General features: G+C 54.9%; 4 protein-coding genes across 4 annotated transcripts; 2 read left to right on the top strand and 2 right to left on the bottom strand.

Annotated features, from left to right (window-relative positions):
- Positions 1-3486: 3486 nt before the first annotated feature.
- Positions 3487-4262, top strand: INS49_013342 (uncharacterized protein; the record flags this gene model as incomplete). Its single annotated transcript, XM_043174041.1, has 3 exons — positions 3487-3509; positions 3628-3788; positions 3871-4262. The coding sequence occupies 3 exons, from the start codon at positions 3487-3489 to the stop codon at positions 4260-4262; spliced, it is 576 nt and encodes a 191-aa protein (XP_043020986.1).
- Positions 4263-4866: 604 nt separating this feature from the next.
- INS49_013343 (uncharacterized protein) lies at positions 4867-6235 on the top strand (the record flags this gene model as incomplete). The annotated part of the gene is made up of 3 exons (XM_043174042.1): positions 4867-4953; positions 5012-5732; positions 5811-6235. 3 exons carry the CDS (start codon positions 4867-4869, stop codon positions 6233-6235), a joined length of 1233 nt encoding a protein of 410 aa, XP_043020987.1.
- A 142-nt stretch (positions 6236-6377) lies between these two features.
- INS49_013344 (uncharacterized protein) lies at positions 6378-15241 on the bottom strand (the record flags this gene model as incomplete). Its single annotated transcript, XM_043174043.1, has 7 exons — positions 6378-6723; positions 6818-8911; positions 8974-11332; positions 11765-13830; positions 13899-13915; positions 13989-14325; positions 14400-15241. The coding sequence occupies 7 exons, from the start codon at positions 15239-15241 to the stop codon at positions 6378-6380; spliced, it is 8061 nt and encodes a 2686-aa protein (XP_043020988.1).
- A 1396-nt stretch (positions 15242-16637) lies between these two features.
- On the bottom strand, positions 16638-17797 carry INS49_013345 (uncharacterized protein; the record flags this gene model as incomplete). Its single annotated transcript, XM_043174044.1, has 4 exons — positions 16638-16643; positions 16719-17051; positions 17116-17672; positions 17761-17797. 4 exons carry the CDS (start codon positions 17795-17797, stop codon positions 16638-16640), a joined length of 933 nt encoding a protein of 310 aa, XP_043020989.1.
- Between the last annotated feature and the right edge of the window lie 1706 nt (positions 17798-19503).

Genomic DNA, 19503 nt, shown 5'->3' on the forward strand with positions numbered 1-19503 from the left:
TAGTTGTTGTTACTCTCCCACCCCATTCTAGACGATCATGACAAAGCACGAGTCCCAATCATTGAAAAGCTTGGATCTATCTTGGCCTCATTGTGTCAAGTACCATGTCGATATAGCCAGATCTATGCCCAGCAGCCCCACTATTGAGAGCGAAACCACCTCCACGGACACAGGTAGTCAGAAGCCGGGAACGAAATACAATGCAGTCCCACGCGAAGTTCTTGGACACGCCCAAACATTGACAGGGAACGAGATTCGACTCTTGGACCTGAAGAAAGGCACTCGTGAGATGCCCTTAGAAGGATCGTTGCGCAAAGTGCACCTCTCAGATCACCATGTGTACGAGCCATTGTCCTACACTTGGGAGGATTACGATTCAGTTCAACCTTCCGACCATATTGGCGAAGATGATGTTCTCGCAGCTTTGTTTCTCTCGGGCACTAAGCACTATCTGAATCTGACATCGAACTGCGCGAAAGCTCTGTATAGCGTACGAAAACCGACAACAGATCGAACCATCTGGGTAGACTCAATCTGTGTCAATCAGGATGATGCAGAAGAGAGATCTCATCAAGTCGATCTGATGAAGGATATTTATGCCAAGGCCTTCACAGTGCTGGTATACCTCGGCCGAGCGTCAACGGAGGAGGACAGCTCAAGTGACATAGCGATGTCATTGCTTGGTCAACCTGATCGACTACAGGAGTTCCTTCGGCTTGATCAGCCCCAGATAATAAGTCTCAAGCGCCTTTTTGAACGACCATATTTTCGACGTATGTGGATAGTGCAGGAAGTGGCACTGGCACAGACCATCGAGTTTCACTGCGGGCCTGCCACAACTTATGTCTCAAAGTTCGCAGGGAAACCTTTGGAAGCAATCGTGCAGTCCAGAGTCACTCCTCCATGGCTCCGACATTCGAAACAGACAGTCAGCAAGATACTCGAGCCCGATACAAACTCACAAGCACAGCATATTCTCAGGTTAATCTTTGATACTGCATTGTGCGATTGCAAAGACGACCGCGACAGGATCTTTGCACTTTTTAGCCTTCTATATCCTAGCGACGAGGAACGGCTAAGGACAGACTACGGCTTGTCTATTGAGCACGTCTATACTGGAATAGCGGCTTATCTCTCCAAGAATGGATTCTTGTGGGGTGTGTTGATGCTCGCTCCACGCTTGGCTCTGAACAGCTTCCCAAGCCTTCCCTCTTGGGTCCCACAATGGAACAGTCTTGCCAGAGCTGGACTAGAAGCCCGGAATCTTTTGGAGTTCATGTTGTTAAGGAGACAGAGTCTTGGACTTGACACCATAGTCCCCGCTAGCTCCGGGGCCATCACTATCCGAGGCATGCTTCTTGGATCCGTCACCAACTCAGGATACAGCTCAAACTTGAAGCCTCGTCGCTATGAACTGAATAAGGACCAAGACGTGGCTAAACTCGGAAGGCTTTTCGTTAGAAGTTGGAAGCCTGACGACTCCAGTGGGAAATACCCAAAGACATTCCTATGGAAGCTTGCAAAGCGTCCCCAGGCCAAGTCACTGGACTTGTTGGAATGCTATTTTCACTTTTTTACGCCTTGTAAAGACACAACAATCGCGGAATACTGCGCTTTCATGCTTCCTGATTATTCAACAGTGCTAATCTTGAGACCTCACGACAGGTTTCACGACCAATACACCTTGGCTGAAGTAGGGATGCCTGTTGTGCGGGCGACCTTGCCGGACGACTGCCACGGGGACCGTCACACTCTCCGAAAAATCCATCTTGGTTCACTAAGGGGGAGCTCTGTCTCACTGCAGACTTCCTGGGATATATTTCTATCTTCAAAGGACATGTTTCCTCGCTTGTCGAGTTTTCCAGAATTGTGGAGACACAACCCAATGACCTTGGGCATGACTTTGACGCACAGGGCAATCCGGGGGATTCAAAGCACTAATTTGACAGAGCTAGATCTGCTGGAAAGGTGGCAGAAGCATGCTCATATAGGTATCAAGGTATTAAGGGACAAGACTCAACTTCAACATCTCATTGATGAAGTTAACAGTTTGCGTCACAAAGACTACATTCAGATTGATAAGGCTACAGGATGGGGCCGCGTCTGGCATTTGGACCAGGACTGGTCTTTGGACCACTTTCTTGGACTGTTCATTAGCAATCCATTCAAGAAGGAGCCAATGGTGTGGCCTGACGTGCAACTTCGGGGCGACCAGCCTCTGGAAGAAATGGCCATACTCCCGCAGCTTGTGCAATGGGCAGACCTCACTCACCGTTTCCTGCTGCTACTATGGAACGAGGATTCTACTACATTGCATTTGCCGAAGCTCCCCATGGATCAAACTCTCTACCCCGCAGCAATATCCGTGGCCAGTTTTCAGTTTTCAACCACAAGCGCCAGTGCAGCAATCGACACAAGCCGCGGCCTGGATCGAACTTCAGTCCTTCTAGAGAAGATCTTGAACCAACTCTCAGACGAGGTCGGACAAGTCAAAAGGCCATGTTCCAAAAAGGAGCGTTACTGGGACTGGGGGAGATTCATGTCTGTCATGCAACAGAGGTTCTCTATCTTGAGCCATATCCGACCAGACGTGGAGAAGATACAAAGCGCGGGATTAAGCCCCCGTGATTTCAAGAGCCTTTGCGACCACTTTAAAGCCCATGAATTATTCGCTGCACATGGTGTCGATCTGAGGAAGAACGATTTCACTCAAGTACAAATCAGATGAGTGATGAGTAGGTAGGTCCTTCCGCACTCATATGGGAAGAAGTGCCTCAACCCCGAGGTTCACAGGTTAACTGAGAAATGTAAGGATCTAATTCAGAGCTCCTCTGAAGGCATATATAAACCGCCTGATGTTCGGCACAACAATTACCCTTTCATATGTCGTGTCTCGATAGGCACATCGATGGGATGGCACCCAATCGCAGCGAGTTGGCTGAAGTGCATGTGAGCAGGTTGCTAGCATAGAAACAAGAATACTGATCTCCGCCGAGCTCGACAGATTTGTCTTCTCACAGTCGCGGAGATTTAATCATGTCAAGAACAGTGATGGCAGGTGGCTGGTGTTGAGACATGATGAACATAATGGCGGATCGTTATCGGTGTGGAAGGAGCTATCGTGACAGCTGCCAATGTCCGGCGTTTCCTATCTGAGGCTTAACCAGCATCTGCCAAGCTAACCCCTCTAGCCAATCATGCGCTGCGCTACCACACGAGGGACCCACCCCACCCAGGCCGTCGGCCGCTGAGGTGGCTTCTTGCGGCAAAAAAGTTGCTGAGGCCAGACGCCGCCGGGGACCCCAAATCGCCCAGCCACTGACAGTGACACCTTACCTGGCGCATCTGCATTCCGCCAGACTCAACCTCTGCTTGATCCTCCCACCACCGACATCTGCCTGGTCTGCTCCCGCTGCGTCGCTCGCCCGACCTTCGCCAACTGTATCCTCGCTTTGGTCTTCTCGTTCCCGCAACAAATCATTCAAAATGGCCGGCCTAGGTCCCCAAGTGTGAGTCTCAGCAGAGTTCGCCATCGCGGGCATCGTCGCTCGCGACAGCCTCCGCCAAATTGCTTCTGCCCCGGAGCCTACTATTTGTGCAGCACTGACATTATGCCGTCGCATTCAGAACCAACATCGTCATCATCCTGGGTATGATGCAGGTGGCCAAGAGGGTCCCCTTCGAAGATCCCAATGTGCTCAACGCCTGCCGTGGTCTCTACCTGCTCAGCAACCTGATCATCATGGGCATCTACCTGTACATCAGGACCAAGATTGACGGCAAGAAGGGTCAGTCTTCCTTGAATCCCTTTAAATCTCTCCATGCCCCCCTCTGCCTTCCTGGCTGCTGACTCCTCTCGCCCCTCTGCAGACATGACAACGCTCAAGTACGTCGAGCCGGCCCCGATGGGCTCCACTGAGGAGGGCAAGCTTGTCACGACCACGATCCACGCGTATGACATGGGCCAGCTCAAGCAGGCCTTCCGGTCGCAGCTGATGGGCATGGGCATGATGGTCGTCATGCATTTCTACTTCAAGTACACCAACCCGCTGCTGATCCAGAGCATCATCCCGCTCAAGTCCGCCTTCGAGGGCAACCTGTTCAAGATCCACGTCCTCGGCCACCCGGCCTCCGGCGACCTCAAGAGGCCCTTCAAGGCCGCCGCCGGCTTCATGTCCGGCATGCAGGGTCCCCCCGAGAGCGACAAGAAGGCCGTCGAGGCTGCCGAGCGGGCCGGCCGCGGTGGTGCCAAGGAGGAGTAAGGCTCTTCTTCTCTTGCTTGGCCGTCAACAACACCAAAAGTTCTTTGTACTCCATATAATAAACGGCTTTACGTGCGCATGATTGGGACATGTCGGGGGTTTATCGGGGTGCAGGGAACAAATGCGATGGTGCCGGTTTTGGGAGCGATCCTTCGACAGATGGGGCGCCCCAAGGAAAAAACACATGCATGTATAGCTGGGGTTGGGCAGCTTTCTGGATCTGGCAGTGAAGCTGTGCGTTGACCCACGCGATAGATCATAAACGTCGCGTTTGATAATGCAGCAGTTTTGACTCCATTGTCGGTCTCCCGGCCCCTGGTCGTCGTGCCTGTCCTCTGAGCGGCGGGCAAATGGCCACCCGCTTTGCTATGCCGAGTCGGGCGCGGCTGCCTGCCGCGCCCCAGCTAATGTGTCACAGCCGACACCGTCATCGAAGCCGCCATTCACGGCTGCACTCTTTCTCGACGAAATCACCCAATCCCACTTTGCATTTCTGTCCTGGTTGTTCCTGTCTTGACACTGACTTTGCATCCGCGTATCACCCGTAATCCTTGTCTTCCAACCTCACCACCGACGAATACTCTCCCAACGCCTAGATCGCGCCATGGTGCGCCCGTGCACCCCTCCGCCGCAGGCGACATCACAAGCCGTTAACGTCTCGCCTCCCACCCCAGAAGTCACGCGCAAACTGGTGGGTTTTCTCACTGAAAGAGACACCTTCTCTTCAGTCCTGACCTCTCCTCGAACAGGAAGAATCCCGCCTCCGCGCAAAAGACCTCCGCTCACAACGAGAAGCCGCCGCCCGCGCATCCGGAACTGAGCGGCCCGTAGCCAAGTCATCATCTGGCTTCGTCGACACCGAGGACGTCCACGTCGTCGCCCCCGGCAAGCGAACACTCCGCAAACGACCCTACGAGTCCATCACACAATCCCATGTCCCCGAAACCAACCGCGATGCGCGGTCACCGGCGAAACGGCAAGATGTCGGCGGCAGCAGTGGAGGGGCTGGCGGCAACGATGACAGCTCCGTGCCGCGCGCGGCAAACAGGAAGTTCGCACGGTTCGTGGACTATAACTTCAGCAACATGACGGACACCAAGGGCGGGTTCCTGTCGACCGAGGACGACCCGTTCAACAAGAGCTTATCGGGGGGCGGCAGCGGTCCAGGGCCCGGCGCCAACCCGGACGAGCCGCAGCGGCCCAAGCACATGACCGAGGCGGAGTGGGAGCGGATGCAGCTGCTGCGGAAGCTGCAGAAACAAAAGGCGGGCCCTTTCGAGCCGGGCCTCAGCGCCATCGCCGACAAGGCCGAGCGCAAGAAGTGCAGGGAGTGCGGAAACCTCGAGATCGACTGGGTGTGGGAGGAGGTGTTTGGGTGCTGCGTGTGCGGAGGTTGCAAGGAGAAGTTTCCAGAGAAGTACTCGCTGCTCACCAAGACGGAGTGCCGGGAGGACTACCTCATCACAGATCGTGAGTTTTCCACAATCAAGCACCACCCACAACCCATCATCGCATCCCAGCAGTGAGTTGCTAACACCAGATCACCAGCCGAGCTCCGCGACAAGGACCTCCTCCCGCACCTCTCGCGCCCGAACCCGCACAAGACGCACTGGCACGACATGATGCTCTTCCTGCGGTACCAGGTGGAGGAGTACGCCTTCGGGCAGAAGTGGGGCTCCGCGGAGGCGCTGGACGCCGAGTTCGCGCGCCGCGAGGCCGCCAAGAAGAAGCGCAAGGAGGACAAGTTCCGCGACCGGCTGCTGGACCTCAAGAAGAAGACGCGGGCCGACGCGTTCCGGCGCGGGTCCGGCAGCCTCGGCGGCGGGGACGCGCGGTTCGGGGAGAACCTGGCGGCGGGGGGCGCCGTCAAGAAGCATGTGCACGAGTGGGGGCGGGCGGTCGTGGATGAGGCGGGGATGAGCACCAAGACTTGTGTTAGTTGTGGGATGGAGGTGGAGGAGTTTGAGCTCTGAGGTTGGTCGTGTCGAGGTAGATCTACCTTTGTACACCTCCATTAAGATGCGGGTATGCTGCCCGATCGTGACTATATGTGTACACATGTCATTAACCAAGTACTACATCGCTGTGTCAGGTGTCAAGCACCTCAATTTGTGTCTACAGCCCGGGCTCTTCAACTTCCCCAGGCGCAGCCAGATCCACCGCACCGACCGATATTTCCGGCTCAGCCGCAAAAGCCTCTATCAAAAGCTTATAACTGGCAACCAGCCTGTCCGCCGCCGGCTGATCGAACAGATCCCTACGCAGGAACAAGCAGTGGGCACAGTCCCCGTCCGGCACGTCTACTGTGTCAAGGTAGACATCGTACGGCACGTTCAGGTCGAACCCCATGAAACACAATTCGTTCCTCTCGCCAAAGGCGACCGTCTCCCGCTGGCCGGTTCTGTAATCTGCAAAGACCTGGAAGAATGGAGTGTGTCTTGCGTTGCGTTGGAGGCCGAGTCTGTACCGGAGATGTCAGCGCGAGTTTCTGCCAAAACGAAACTCATACCTTGCGCCATGTGAAAAGTGAGGAAGGGGAAAGGGGGCAGACATACTCTTCCACGACCTTGATAAATGGCACATTGCCGTTAGCCAAGCCCGCGTACGTCTTGTCGCGCGCGACCTCCAGCAGGTCCCTGAACCCGGTCGACAGATCCGCCACGATACGCACAAGCACGAGGTTGTACAGCGGCCCGACGACCTCCATCTCCTCGGCATCCCGCCCCCTGCCGTTCTCCGCCACCGCGGTGGTGACGTCCTCCCCGCCCTCGCAGTACCGCAGGAGCAGGGCGCGCAGGGCCGCGAGGTAGAAGTGGAACGGCGTCGTCCGCAGCTGCCGGCAGATCGCGGCGATCCGCGCCTTGGTCTCCGGGCCGATGCGGCAGTCTGCCGTGATGTTCTCGTAGGCCCTCAGGACGGGCCGCTCTCGCACCTTCGACACCGTTAGGAGCGGGAGGGCGGGCGGGGGCGAGGGGAATTCACGCCGCCAGTACTCAAGTTCTGGTCTGAACTCCCCTGCGGCGAGGGCGGCGTGCCGCTGCTGGGATGCAGTGGCGAACTGCTTCACGCGGGGTTGGGAGTGTGGGTTGGTGTAGTGGAAGGCGAGCCAGCGGAGGAAGACCTGGATGCCTGTTGCGTCCATGATGAGGGGGTGGACGCCGATGATGAGGTAGTTCTCTCCCGCTGGATGGGACACCAGGATCAGTCGGATCGTTTCTCCGCGCGCGACGTCGTATACGTGCCCCTTCTGGATGGACATTGCGACTCTTGCCACTTCCTCCTCGTCTTCTATCTGCTGGTGTTCCAGGTGGAGGAGGCTGGCCTTTAGTACGTGCTGCATCTGTTGGCCACCCTGGTCGAAGAATGCCGTCCTCAAGATCTCATGCTGCTGGCCTACTGCAAGCACCGCCTGCCGCAACCTTTCCGTGTCTATTGCACCTGTGATCCTGGTCCAAGCGGTGTGGTTGAGACCGACCAGGTCTTCCAGGAATATTCCGGATGGGTAGAATCTCGCCTGAGTGGACGAGACCGGAACTGATTTGAGGATCACTTGGCCAGACTGTGCGAAATCACAGAGGGAGCCAGGCTTCGACGACACATTCTCGTCATCCGTATCACCAGGCTCGTCAGGATCGGTGCTCGAGCTGTCGACCAGCTCCTGGCTCGTCGCAGAGGCCTCGGAGCCCTCATCGACGGTCTGGGCTCTCCGTTCTTGAATAGCCTCGGTCGCAATGGCGACAAGCTCACTGATTGAGCTGCCGTTAAGGATCTTCAGAACAGGTATGTTGACCTCGAGTGTCTTCATGAACCAGCCGCGGATCTCCATCGCCGTGAGCGAGTCAATTCCCATCTGATCGAGGCGCATGGCGGCCAGCTCCTCCTTACTGGCGTCCCGGGTGTCGAGCTGAAAATGGGATCCGAGTTGGCTTGTGAAGGCGTCCCAGATGATAGTGTGGACTTCACCGTCCGGGGCCTTCGAGAGGCGGTCCTTGATGGGAACTCTGGCCTCGGTACCACCTTCGCCCGGATCTATAGGTCCCTCACTGCGCGAGATCAGGTGGCTCATGCGCGGCCATGAATGCCAGACAGGCTGGTCGTCTTCTCCCTGGTGGACTCTGCGCAGACCTGATCCGATCTCAATCGGGCCCGTCGAGCCAGGCCGTCCCGCGAGCACCGCCTCTCCAAAAAGCTGGTGGAAGTCCCGCTCCGACGTCTTCGCCCAGCCCGACGTCCGCATCGTCATCCTGCCAAGAGCCCCTTCCTCAAAGGCCCGGCTGATATAACCGATCCCAGCGATCGGGCCAATGTCGATAACCGACGCAGCGAGGCCCCGTTCTCGACGCCGTTCGGCGAGGCTGGCCATGAACGCGTTGGCTGCCGCGTAGTTTGCCTGCCCATGGTTTCCAACGACTGTCGACACCGACGAGAAGAAGATGAAGAATTCGAGTACGTTGTCCGCGAAGAGTCGATCTAAGTAGATACTTCCCTCGACCTTAGGTTTCGTGACTGCTGATAGCTGGTCAAGGGTCATGTCTTGGAGGGACGTGTCCTCGAGAACCATTACCCCCTGTGCTACACCCGCGATGGGTGGCATAGAGGATGAAATCTCTTGGTAAAGGGCACGGACTTGGCATTCATTGGTGACGTCGCTAGAATACAGTTAGAAATCGGGGCTTCAAACATTTTAGTACAATCTAAAAGAAGGACTTACCATGCTGAAACTTTGACTACAGCCCCCTTTGCATGCATCTCGTCCAGCCACGCCGCCTCAATATTGGGACTCCGGCTGCTGATGACGAAATATCGAGCTCCGCGCTGCACCATCCACTCGCAGAGTGAAAGGCCTACACCTCCAGAGAGGCCCACAAGCCAGTACGTTTTGTCTCCAGGGAACGATACTAGTGAGTCGACCGGGCAAGCTCTTGCCGAGACGCCAGAAGTGGAAGCCCACTCGACAACCGTGAGCGGATCCACGAGGCTGTCCTCTCCGGGAATGGATGCTAGAGCCACTGGCATGGTAGGAATAGCTTCCCTGATCCATGCCGCCTCGCCAGGCTCGGCCATGACGACAGAAGCCCATGTCACGGCTTCTTCCAGGCGGGCGTGGATACCGTCCAAATGCCCTTCCCTAGGATCGTAAGCATTCTTTGCAAACAACGACGCGTAGTTCTCTTTCCTGCAGTAGGTTGACAGTGACGAGGCGATGTTACTTCCCAGTGAACCAGTCTCAGCAGCATTCGTCATATCAATGAACACGGAGAAGTCCTCTTGAGCTAGTCGATCCAGAGCTGACGCAGAGGCGTTGGGGTGTAACACGATTCGCTGAATGCCGTCAGCCTCCGATGATTCGGGATCTGTTGTCGTGAACTTGGCCTCCACGCCTAATATTCTGGCTCGCTCGGCCAGAACCCAAGCGGTTTCCCTCCTCCATCCGTGGACCAGAACCTTATCGCCCTTGGATAGGCCCCTCAAAATGATGCTCGCCATCAAATGGTTAGCCATGAGCCACAGGAGTCGGTCTTCAGTTCCCCGATGATCTCCAATTGGGATCACGAGTTCTGCATGGACGTGAGCGAATGATGCATTGTTGGAGGAGAGCCCGACCACATCTCTGAAAGATGCCATGTCTCTCCCAAGCACCACAAACATGCTGCCAAACTCCGCGACCCGCACCGGCGAGATGAGAGAGTGCGTAGTCTGCAATCTCAGGCGTCCATCCTGAGGCTGGGATGATGGCGGTATCAGGCTTAAGTCCCACTTCCCATCTTGCATGGACACGCCAACTTGGTGCGTATCAGCACGCACAGGGGTACGGACCTCCCGGCCACTGGAGTTGTAGCGGTCGTCCATCTCTTGGCTCGGCACGAGGCGGGGGACAAGCAGTCGCCGTGCCTTGTCAACTACCAGCTCGTTCTCGGTTGTGAAGTGGAGGCCGTCTTGGTGGCACCATCTAGACGCTGCCTTGTGCCTGAGCAGAGTCTCTGCTATGATGCGGTGGTCCGAGTCGGACGCCTCTTCGATGTCTAAAAGAACATAGTCGAGCGCCGGGTTCTCGCGCGCCGCAGCACGCAGCAAACCCATGGCCATGTTTGCGCGCGGATTTTCAGCACGCCGCCCCCGAGTCACCCAGACAAGAGTTCCTGTATGGAGTGTCATTCTCTTCAGGGCATTCCATGTCTTATCGTCCAGGTGCTCGAACACGCTGCGATCTAAATCTTGCAGGTTCAAGATGACAGCTCCCGGTGTGATTCTGAGGCTGACAAAATCGTCGAAGGAGTTTGCAGCCTGAATTCTGCCGCAAGATGCTTCAAGGGCAGCTGAAACCTGGTTCGTGAGCCCCCTTGCCGTCAGGCTGTTGCTGCCGAGGATCACGAGATCTTGTACCAATCTTTCCGAAGATGGGAATGCCATGGAAAGAGGATTGCGAAGGAAGGCGATCTTTTCGTCCATGGCCTGCGATGCGAATACAGAAAGCGGCATGGCACCTTCTACATCCCCACTGCTGGTATCAATCCCCGAAAAGCCAGTTGTTCGCAGCAAATCGTCCCAGAAGCTGTTAGTACATGGCAGAGGGCTCAACACGACAAGATAGCCACCTGGTTTGAGCAGACGCCGCACTTTGCGCAGGGCCTGATCGAGGTCAGATGTGCCGGAGAAAGAATGGGGTGCCACAACCAGGTCGTATGAAGAGTCTAGGAACCCTTGCTCTTTCAAACCACATGATAAGTCTAGATTCTTCGAAATCAATCTCTCGTCCTTCAGCCAAGTCGACTCCGATTCCGAAGTAGTCAAGGAAGACGCGTGCGTGGTGACAGTGTAGGACGCGAATTTTGAGCCGATGTTGTCCAGTATAGCCTTTGTTGGGGCGCTGGTCTCTGATGGCAACTCCAGAATTTGCATGCGAGGATATCTGTGCACGATCTGCTGGATGGTCCGAGCCAGATGTCTTGTAAAGGTCGCAGCCTCGGCCGATGCTGCCGGGCTGGTACTGTTCTCCACGGCCAACTCGACATTCGGGTCTGCGACGCCCCATGCAAGCTGGTAAAATGGTGACTGATCGTCGTTCGGTGCTTTGGGTGAGAATGGGACACATTCTAATGCTTCAATATGGACCATTGCGTTATCAAGACTGCCGGGGTAAATGTTGATGTCGCAGGTGAGATTGGCATGGGGTAACGCGGAGGTATGGGTTGCTTCGAGGGCACAAGTAGCTTGGTTCCCCCCTGTGCAAAGACTCGGGTTGACAACAAGGCGTCGAATCCTTCTCGGGACGTGCATTGAATTCAAAGCCCCATCACCAGGAGCGGCATAAGTCAGGAATGTAGAGTGCTGCAATTGAATCAGTAAACCAGGTCATCAACCATCAAGGAGGGGCATTGGACATACAAATGCAGCATCCAGAGCTGCGGGATGGATGATGAGACTCGAAGGCTCAAGCGTTGAGATTGAGCCAGTGGCCGCACCTAGCTTTCTCTGTATTCCCTCGAGTGCTTTGAAAGGACCACCATACTGGTACCCGATCTCGGCTATTGATTCATAGAATTTGTCCTTCGACACAGGCAGCATATTGGACAGTATTGGCCGTTGTGCAGGAAGAGCAGTCTCGTCGGGCTCGCCTAAATGAATACGCACATGGCCGCTGGCTTTGAGTTTGAGGTCGTCAAAGCCATCTGCAGCCGCAGCGTGATATTTGAACTCTGCCTCGATTGTTCTTTCCTTCTGTCTCGAGATGTTTGCAAGGGACATAATTATCTCCATGCTCGAATTCTCGTGCTCAAACATGAGCGCCGAGACTATATCAAGATCCAGCAGTTCAATGGTCTTGACAGGAGACTTCTTGCAAAGTATGCGAACGGCCTCGAGCACACTCACGACGTAACCGGCGGCCGGAAATATGATGCCATTCTGCAGCCTATGCCCAGAGAGCCACGGAATCTCTGACAGTCGCAGCATGTGGCGCCAACGCATGTCATGCTCGGTACTGTCTGGCGTCAAGTGGCCCAGTAGCTCGTTTACTGGGTCTTGACGAAGGCGAACAGCCCTGCCCCATCTTGATTCGTGCCAGTACTCGCTTTGGTGATCCCAAGCGTACGTCGGAAGGCCCTTGGCAGGCGCCGAGTTCAGGCTCCCGGAAACAAATTCGCCGTAGCGCTGTAGGTCGACGCCACTCTCGCCAAGATGCATCCAGGCATAGCCAAGACCGTCAGCGAGAGATGAGATACTTGAGACGCCACGTTGGAAAAGACCTGTGTAGGGAACCGTGCATGAGAGTCGGTCCCGAATGGTCTCAAGTGTGGGCCCCTTAAGAGCGGGATGAGGGCCCAACTCAACCACCAGGTCCAGTTGATTCATGGCGTTACAGGCCTGATCGATAGCCTGCATGAATAGCACCGGCTTTGCCATGTTGCTTTCCCAATAGGGGCCCTTCAGCAACTCCTCCTCGCCCAGTTCTGATCCGGAAACACTTGAGAACCAGCGAGTTTGGTTGCCACGACCCACCTCAACTCCCAGTGCTTTCAGGGAGCCAAGATACTCAGCAGAACACGCCTTCATGTGATGAGAGTGGTAAGCCCTGTCCACTTTGAGGAATCTGGTAAACTTCTCCTCGTCTCCAAACACGACCTCCATCTCATAGAGAGCGTCGTGGTCCCCAGAGAGTGTTACGCTCTGTTTTGAATTCACAGCGGCTACACAAGCCCTCCCTTCGAACTCAGGGAATCCAAGGAGATCTTCGGCATCTTCTGCAGACGTGCCAACGGCCATCATAGCACCTTTCTGAGCGGCGCCCTGGGATGACCCCGAGTGTAGGCCGCGGTAGTAGGCAACACAGATAGCATCTTCGGCAGAAAGCAGACCAGCTGCATGGGCTGCTGCGATTTCGCCGGATGAGTGACCCACTACGGCAGAGAAATCGATACCCGCAGCACGTAGCAGATCGACCTGGATGATCTGAATGGCGGTGCAGAGAGGCTGAGATACGGCAGCCGACATGACGCGGGTCGAGGAGGCGTCTTCCCGCAACTCTTGCAAGAGCGACCGTGCGGGACGATCATCGACAGGCAACTGATCCAGCCGCTTCTGTAGCCTCTCCATGATGTTTCTCGCAGCCGGGAACGTGGTGATCAGTTCCAGCCCCATTTGCGCCCACTGTGCGCCCTGCCCTGTGAAGACCCCCAAGACCCGAGGTTTGCCGGGGCTTGCGGCTGCGTCTCGGCGCGTTGTCCTGTAGCCGACGCGCAGCTCCGGATCACTCCGCGACGCCTCGAGCTTTTGCTGTATTTTCCCCTTGAGTTCGTCCTGGGTGCACGCGCCAATTGCCACGGCCACTGGGAACCGGGTCCGTCTGGAGGCCAGCGATGAAGCAATATCGTGAAGGCTAGACACAGAATCACCCCGGCTTAGGTAGTTACAGAAGCTTTCGAGATATTGTTTCAAGGATGATTCTGAGGCTGCGGAGAAGACGAACGGAATGCATGGCGGCACATTGACGTGATTAGATGGCATTATATCAGCCCGTGGCGTGTAGCTCTCGAGTATGGCGTGGGCATTAGTGCCTCCGAATCCGAAGCTGAGGTCGATGTGTCAGTATATCGGTAGCTATTATCATATCTGTATCTGATCAACTAACCTGTTTACGCTCGCACGGCGTGGGCCTTCCCAAGCCATGGAGGGCCATGGTCTCTGCTCACCAGTTGGAATGCAGAGATTATCGTAAAAGGGTCTCACGTCGGGATTCAGGCGGTTGAAATGGAGGTTTGGTGGAATACTAGCATGCTGAAGCGCAAGTGATGCTTTCAGAATTCCAGCTATGCCTGCTGTTCCCTCTGTGTGGCCGATGACAGTTTTGCAGCTGCCAACAAAAAGAGGCCCGAGAGAGCCATTGACTCCTCGTCCGTCTGGAAATAATGCAGCTGCGACGGCTTCAGCCTCAATCGGGTCACCGGCTGGTGTTCCCGTGCCATGGGCCTCGAAGTATTGTGGGCGATGCGCGGGATTGCTGAGGTCCAGCCCAGCACGGGCATAGCAGTCCTTGATAAGTTGTGCCTGGGCATCCGCGCTTGGCCTGGAACGAAGTGACGACAGTCAGCCTTCTGAGCAATCTAAATCGCAAGTTCCGTCCTGTGGCTTTCCACTTACATCGTCTGTCCCCGTGTCCTGCCGTCTTGATTCAGCGCCGTCTCTCGAATAATACACTCAATATTGTCACCATCGGCCTCAGCCGCCTGCCTTGTCTTGAGCACTATTGCAGCAACGCCCTCTCCGCGAGCATAACCGTCGGCGTCCGCATCCCACATCCGAGATCGGCCTCCGGGCGACAACATTTGGAGATTTGTCTCCGCGATAAAGGTGCCCGCGTCGTAGATGAGATTTGATCCAGCCACAATAGCTACTTGTGAGTGACCAGATCGCAGCTGTTGAACAGCGTGATGCAGGGCAACCAAGCTCGAGCTGCAAGCCGTGTCGATAGTCATCGACGGGCCGTGCCAGTCGAAGAAGTACGAGATTCTGTTTGATAACATTGCCCTCGACGCGCCCGTTGCGTGGTATTTGCCGTAGTTCTCGTGATCCCGGTACATCAGGAGCTCGTAGTCGTTGACCATCTGACCGGCGTAGACGGCCGTATCGGAGCCTTTCAGTCGGTCGATTGTCTGACCGCCAGACTCGAGTGCCTCGTAAACAACCTCGAGGAGCAGACGAGTCTGCGGGTCCACATTGTTGGCCTCGGAGGGGCTGATCCCAAAAAAGCCTGCATCAAAGCGCCGGTGTACTCCCTCCCCCTCGAGGAGATATGCTTCACGAACGTTTGCGTGGCCATGATACTGATTGCTCTTGTGGTAGTATCCTTTCAATGAGGGAACTTCGCTAGCAACGAGTCTTGGCTCGCTCAGAAGTTCCCAAAGCTTGTCCGGCGATGTGGAGCCACCTGGGAAGCGGCAACCAGAGCCAATGATGGCAATGTCTCCTCCCTCAACGGCCATGGTAAATCAATAGTTCGTGCCTGAGCCGGAGTGTGTACAAACATGCCATAGACACAGCGTGCTTGCTGGACGATTAGATATGGCAAGAGAATGCTGCATCAAATGGAAAGCAGTGTGCGACATTAGATGAGCATCCAATTTCCTTCCCTCGGTTCCATGGACATTGCGAAATATCACGGCCACACACACCAGCTAGCTACCAATAGACATGAGATTAAGTCACAACCCACAAGCCCTTTGCCATCCGTGAGCCAGACAAGGGGCAGCGCTAAACTTCTAAGGCACCATCTTTCATAGTCTAGCACATCAAATGTATCCATGCAGTACGGCAAGGGCGAGGCGGAATATCTTCATGGCCAAGCCGGAAATATAAAAATGGATCCCCTGGTCGCTTCTACGCGGATGCCTTGCGACTAAGCGCGATGTAACATCCGACGCAGGTTTCACGGTGGTACTGGCACCACGAAGCTAATTAGACGCCCGAGTAACGGTATATCTCGATATTATGAATTTATCGTACTCTTACACCCAGGTCTACCCCAGGAGATCACCCGCTAACAAGCTTCTTTTAGAAGTCAGTGTCGAAGAATGGTGGGTGACGCGGAGTCCGTTGCGGCCCCCACGTTCCTAGCTTCCAGGGGCATTCTGCTGCCTGTGTGCCGATCGCATGCGTGATGGTCACCGAAAAAGAACGGCCTTGCCTGTGCACATTGGTCCTTAGGCTGCCAATCCGTGTCTAGACCAGTGGAGAAAAAGTGATTGACGAGACTGATACGGTATTGCATGTCAGCAGCGTAGCCGAAGCTGAAATTTGATCAGCTGATAATTCAGCTGCGCCGCAGAAGGATCTCTCCGTTACATCAGAAATCCCTGTGGGTAGGGTATACTAAGGACTGCCTATGACGGGGTGATTTCGGTACTTGTCGACGGCAGGATCCCGATGAGATCGACGCCACGCTCTGTTCTTGATTCAATTTCTATCGAATATTCTATCTAAGAGGTAGATTATTGCAATTGCATGTATCGATGGACCTTATGTACTGAGCGAGAAAACCACACCAATTCAAGCCAAGCAACCGGACTAGCACGTTTCCATACCGTTAGAAAGCCTAGTGCCAAGTAATTGCACATCCCAAGAGCAAGATTGGGGTTGAAATCAGCTTCAAGAGGCGTGGTCTGACCAAAATCAACGATCCCCCACGTGATCATGATTCGCTGTTCAGTCAGATACAGAAGCCCAAAATTAGACTCGAATTGACCAATTTCAAACACGCAGAATACTCAAGTTATCGTCGGCAATTCTGAATGAAAGGGCGACGTAATTTAGCAAGTAACAGATAGACTGCAAATTTTCTATCAGTGTTGTCATGGACCACGAACACGGCGAAATGCAGATTCACAGCTTCTTTGCCGGCCACAGAGGGGTTCAATAATCAGACTACACTAAATCCTTGTTACCTACAGGCAAGAACCTCACCCGGACCTCAGGCTTCTCATACATAGCCCAACCCCTCAAAACACCGTCAATGCCCTCAGCACCGATTGACCCAGGCACAATCTCCAGATCAAACTTCCACAAGACCTTGGCAATGAATACCCTAATCGGCCACCAGGCAATCTCCCTGCCCGCACAGATTCTCGGGCCCTGGCTGAACGGCTGGAACCCTGCCCTGTTGTCGTCCGCGAATTGGGGGTCGGATAGCGGGTGATTGTCGTCAGCAGTTATCCACCGCTCCGGCCGGAACTGCAGGGGTTCGTGGAAGTTCCTGGGGCTGCGCGCCAAGGTGAGGAGGCTGGATTGACAGACGACCTAGAATGACGACGGATGGTGAGATAACATTCGGTCAGGGTCTTGTGAAGAGTTGGTGACATACACCTCTCGGAACATACGTCCCATCGACTGTCGCGCCCGGGCTTATGACCGGCATGCCAGTCAGAAGCGGCGGCGTGAATCGGAGAGATTCCTTCAGGCAGCATGTTAGATACGGCAAGTTCGCCGCTGCCCCGGCTGTGATGCCGTCATACGTCTCGAAGGCGTCCCTGATCTCCCTGGTCAAAATGTCCAGGGCACCCCGGTTCTGTACCAGATGATAGATGGTGAAGTAGAACCAGAGTGACGGGGGCTCGTATCCCGCAATCAGCAGCTGGCCTGCCACCTGTTCAAGGTGGCGCAGCTCTTTCCCCTTGGGCGGTTCGCGGTCCTCGGGGATTAGCTGCTCGATGAAGTCGAGATGCTCTACGGCACCCTGGCGCCGGATGCGTCTCTCCAGTTGCTGGCGGCTGTGCTCTCTTATGTGGGAGTGCCCCATCATCATAGGCACCAGGTAGAGGTACTTCAGCGGGCTTATAAGCGGAAAGCGCCATGATACCTGGATAAGCACAATGGCTCGGTGTAGGCGCATTAGAAGGGATAGGTAGGGGGCGTCTTTCACTATCTTGGGGTTAGTGGATAGATCAACTGGGAGACCTCTGGAGATACTGATCCGAGGGAGGCGTCGGGAGACCGTTGGGAGATTTACTGTCTTTCAGGGAATTCATCTCTCGATTATAGGCCATGTCAGCGGATATATCCACGCACTACAAAATCCTTGGTCAGCTTTCAAAGCACACGGAGAGGATGTCATGGGAACAAAAACACAGAGCGAGGAAGTTTCTGGCCCATGACTAGTCTCATGAAATTTGCCTACTATCCAGTTGATCCATGTGGGTAAGCTGACTCCTTGGCCATTCGAACCTGAACCTAGAGTTTCCATGCGCTGAACAAAGAGGTCAACATATTTATGTATGGTCGGCTCTTTCGCTTTAAGCGCGCGTCCACTAAAGGCCGGAGACAGCTGTTTGGCAACCTGCCGGTGTCTCACGGGATCCCACTCCCAGATCAATCCGCCGTGCTCATCGTTTCCATGATTGTTAATTTGAGTCTTCGGGAAACGCTCCAGGAATTTCTCGTGGGAGCCATAAATATCTGCATGACTTTGAATGAGCCGCATCTTCCGAAGTGGACCAGTGACTGTGTTGCTTACCCGTGACCGCCTGGGGAGTACAAAAGACGAGCTCATTAGGTGCAACGCGGACAACATCTCCTGTGGATAGTGTGAGAATGTGATTCAAAGTTAACGCCATGGAGCACGCTCTGGTCGGAATACCATGTTTCTTGAGAGCATTCTCAACGACCCATGGCCATCGTCCGGTCAGTCTAGACATTTGTTCAGTCAAAGCCATTTGAATCAATTTGAAGGTTCGCCTCACGAATGGTACGCAAGCCAGATATCAGACACTGCTGCTATGCGGGGACCAGGAAATCTGGCTAGGGGATGAAAATGGACAAGCCAAATCGATCGAATGGCCCAATAGAATATGAGCTAAGTCGGTGAGCAAGTGACTGATCTTCACATCAATGCGAACGGGTGTGGACGGGGAGGAGGGCACACTAACACTTCCACAGACAAATGTTAGCAGCTCTCTGGGTGCCCACATGTTGCGAAGCTCCACAAGGGCAGCTGTGAAAGGCATGGCTAGGAGTGTGCTATCTGAGGCACGAAACAGAACGGCAAATAGATCCGAGGTACCAAGAAAAGATGAATGTTTTAGCAAGTATGGACGGCGGCAGGACCTGTTCTGCTAGCTCCCGCACTCGGCGTTGATGCGGTAGTTGGGTAGAAGCTCAAAAGACGTTGGAGGCGTGCGCCGCAGGCCGTTGGTTTCTCTGTCGCACCATGATCTCACCATGTAGTTATGCAATTAAGCGTGTTTGTGTTTATGCATGCGGCATGACCGCACGTCCTGACCGACATGTTACTAATGGAACTAGGGCCCAATGCTACAGTACCAACTCACTCCGAACCAACAGTAACTTTCATCGTCCCATCCGGTCGCCCATAGTTCAAGTCACACAGTCTCGTGGCGGGGCATTTCCCTGGCCTCGGCGAGACATACCCGATGAAGCGGCGAACCTCGGGCCTCGACGCAGCACAAAAGGACCGAGACAGAACGCTTGCAACGTGGCTAGAATGCATGTCTGCGGCGCGGCCTGGGGTGATCAGGTCATCGGCAGCCCAGGCCGTTCCAGCCCTGTTGCACCTGATGAGACGTCACAACGCGCCGATCCGAACACGTAGCGCCGGCGGTTGAGGAGGCGCAGCGCATATCGGCACGACGGGCGCGGCAAAACCGTGAACGTCAGTGGATCAAATTTACGTCTGATATTACATCTGTTCACTGCTTCGGGGTTGATTTTGCCGTTTCATTATGGGCAAGCAAAC

Source organism: Diaporthe citri, assembly GCF_014595645.1.
Source record: "Diaporthe citri strain NFHF-8-4 chromosome Unknown scaffold_7, whole genome shotgun sequence".
Classification (NCBI taxonomy): Eukaryota; Fungi; Ascomycota; class Sordariomycetes; order Diaporthales; family Diaporthaceae; genus Diaporthe; species Diaporthe citri.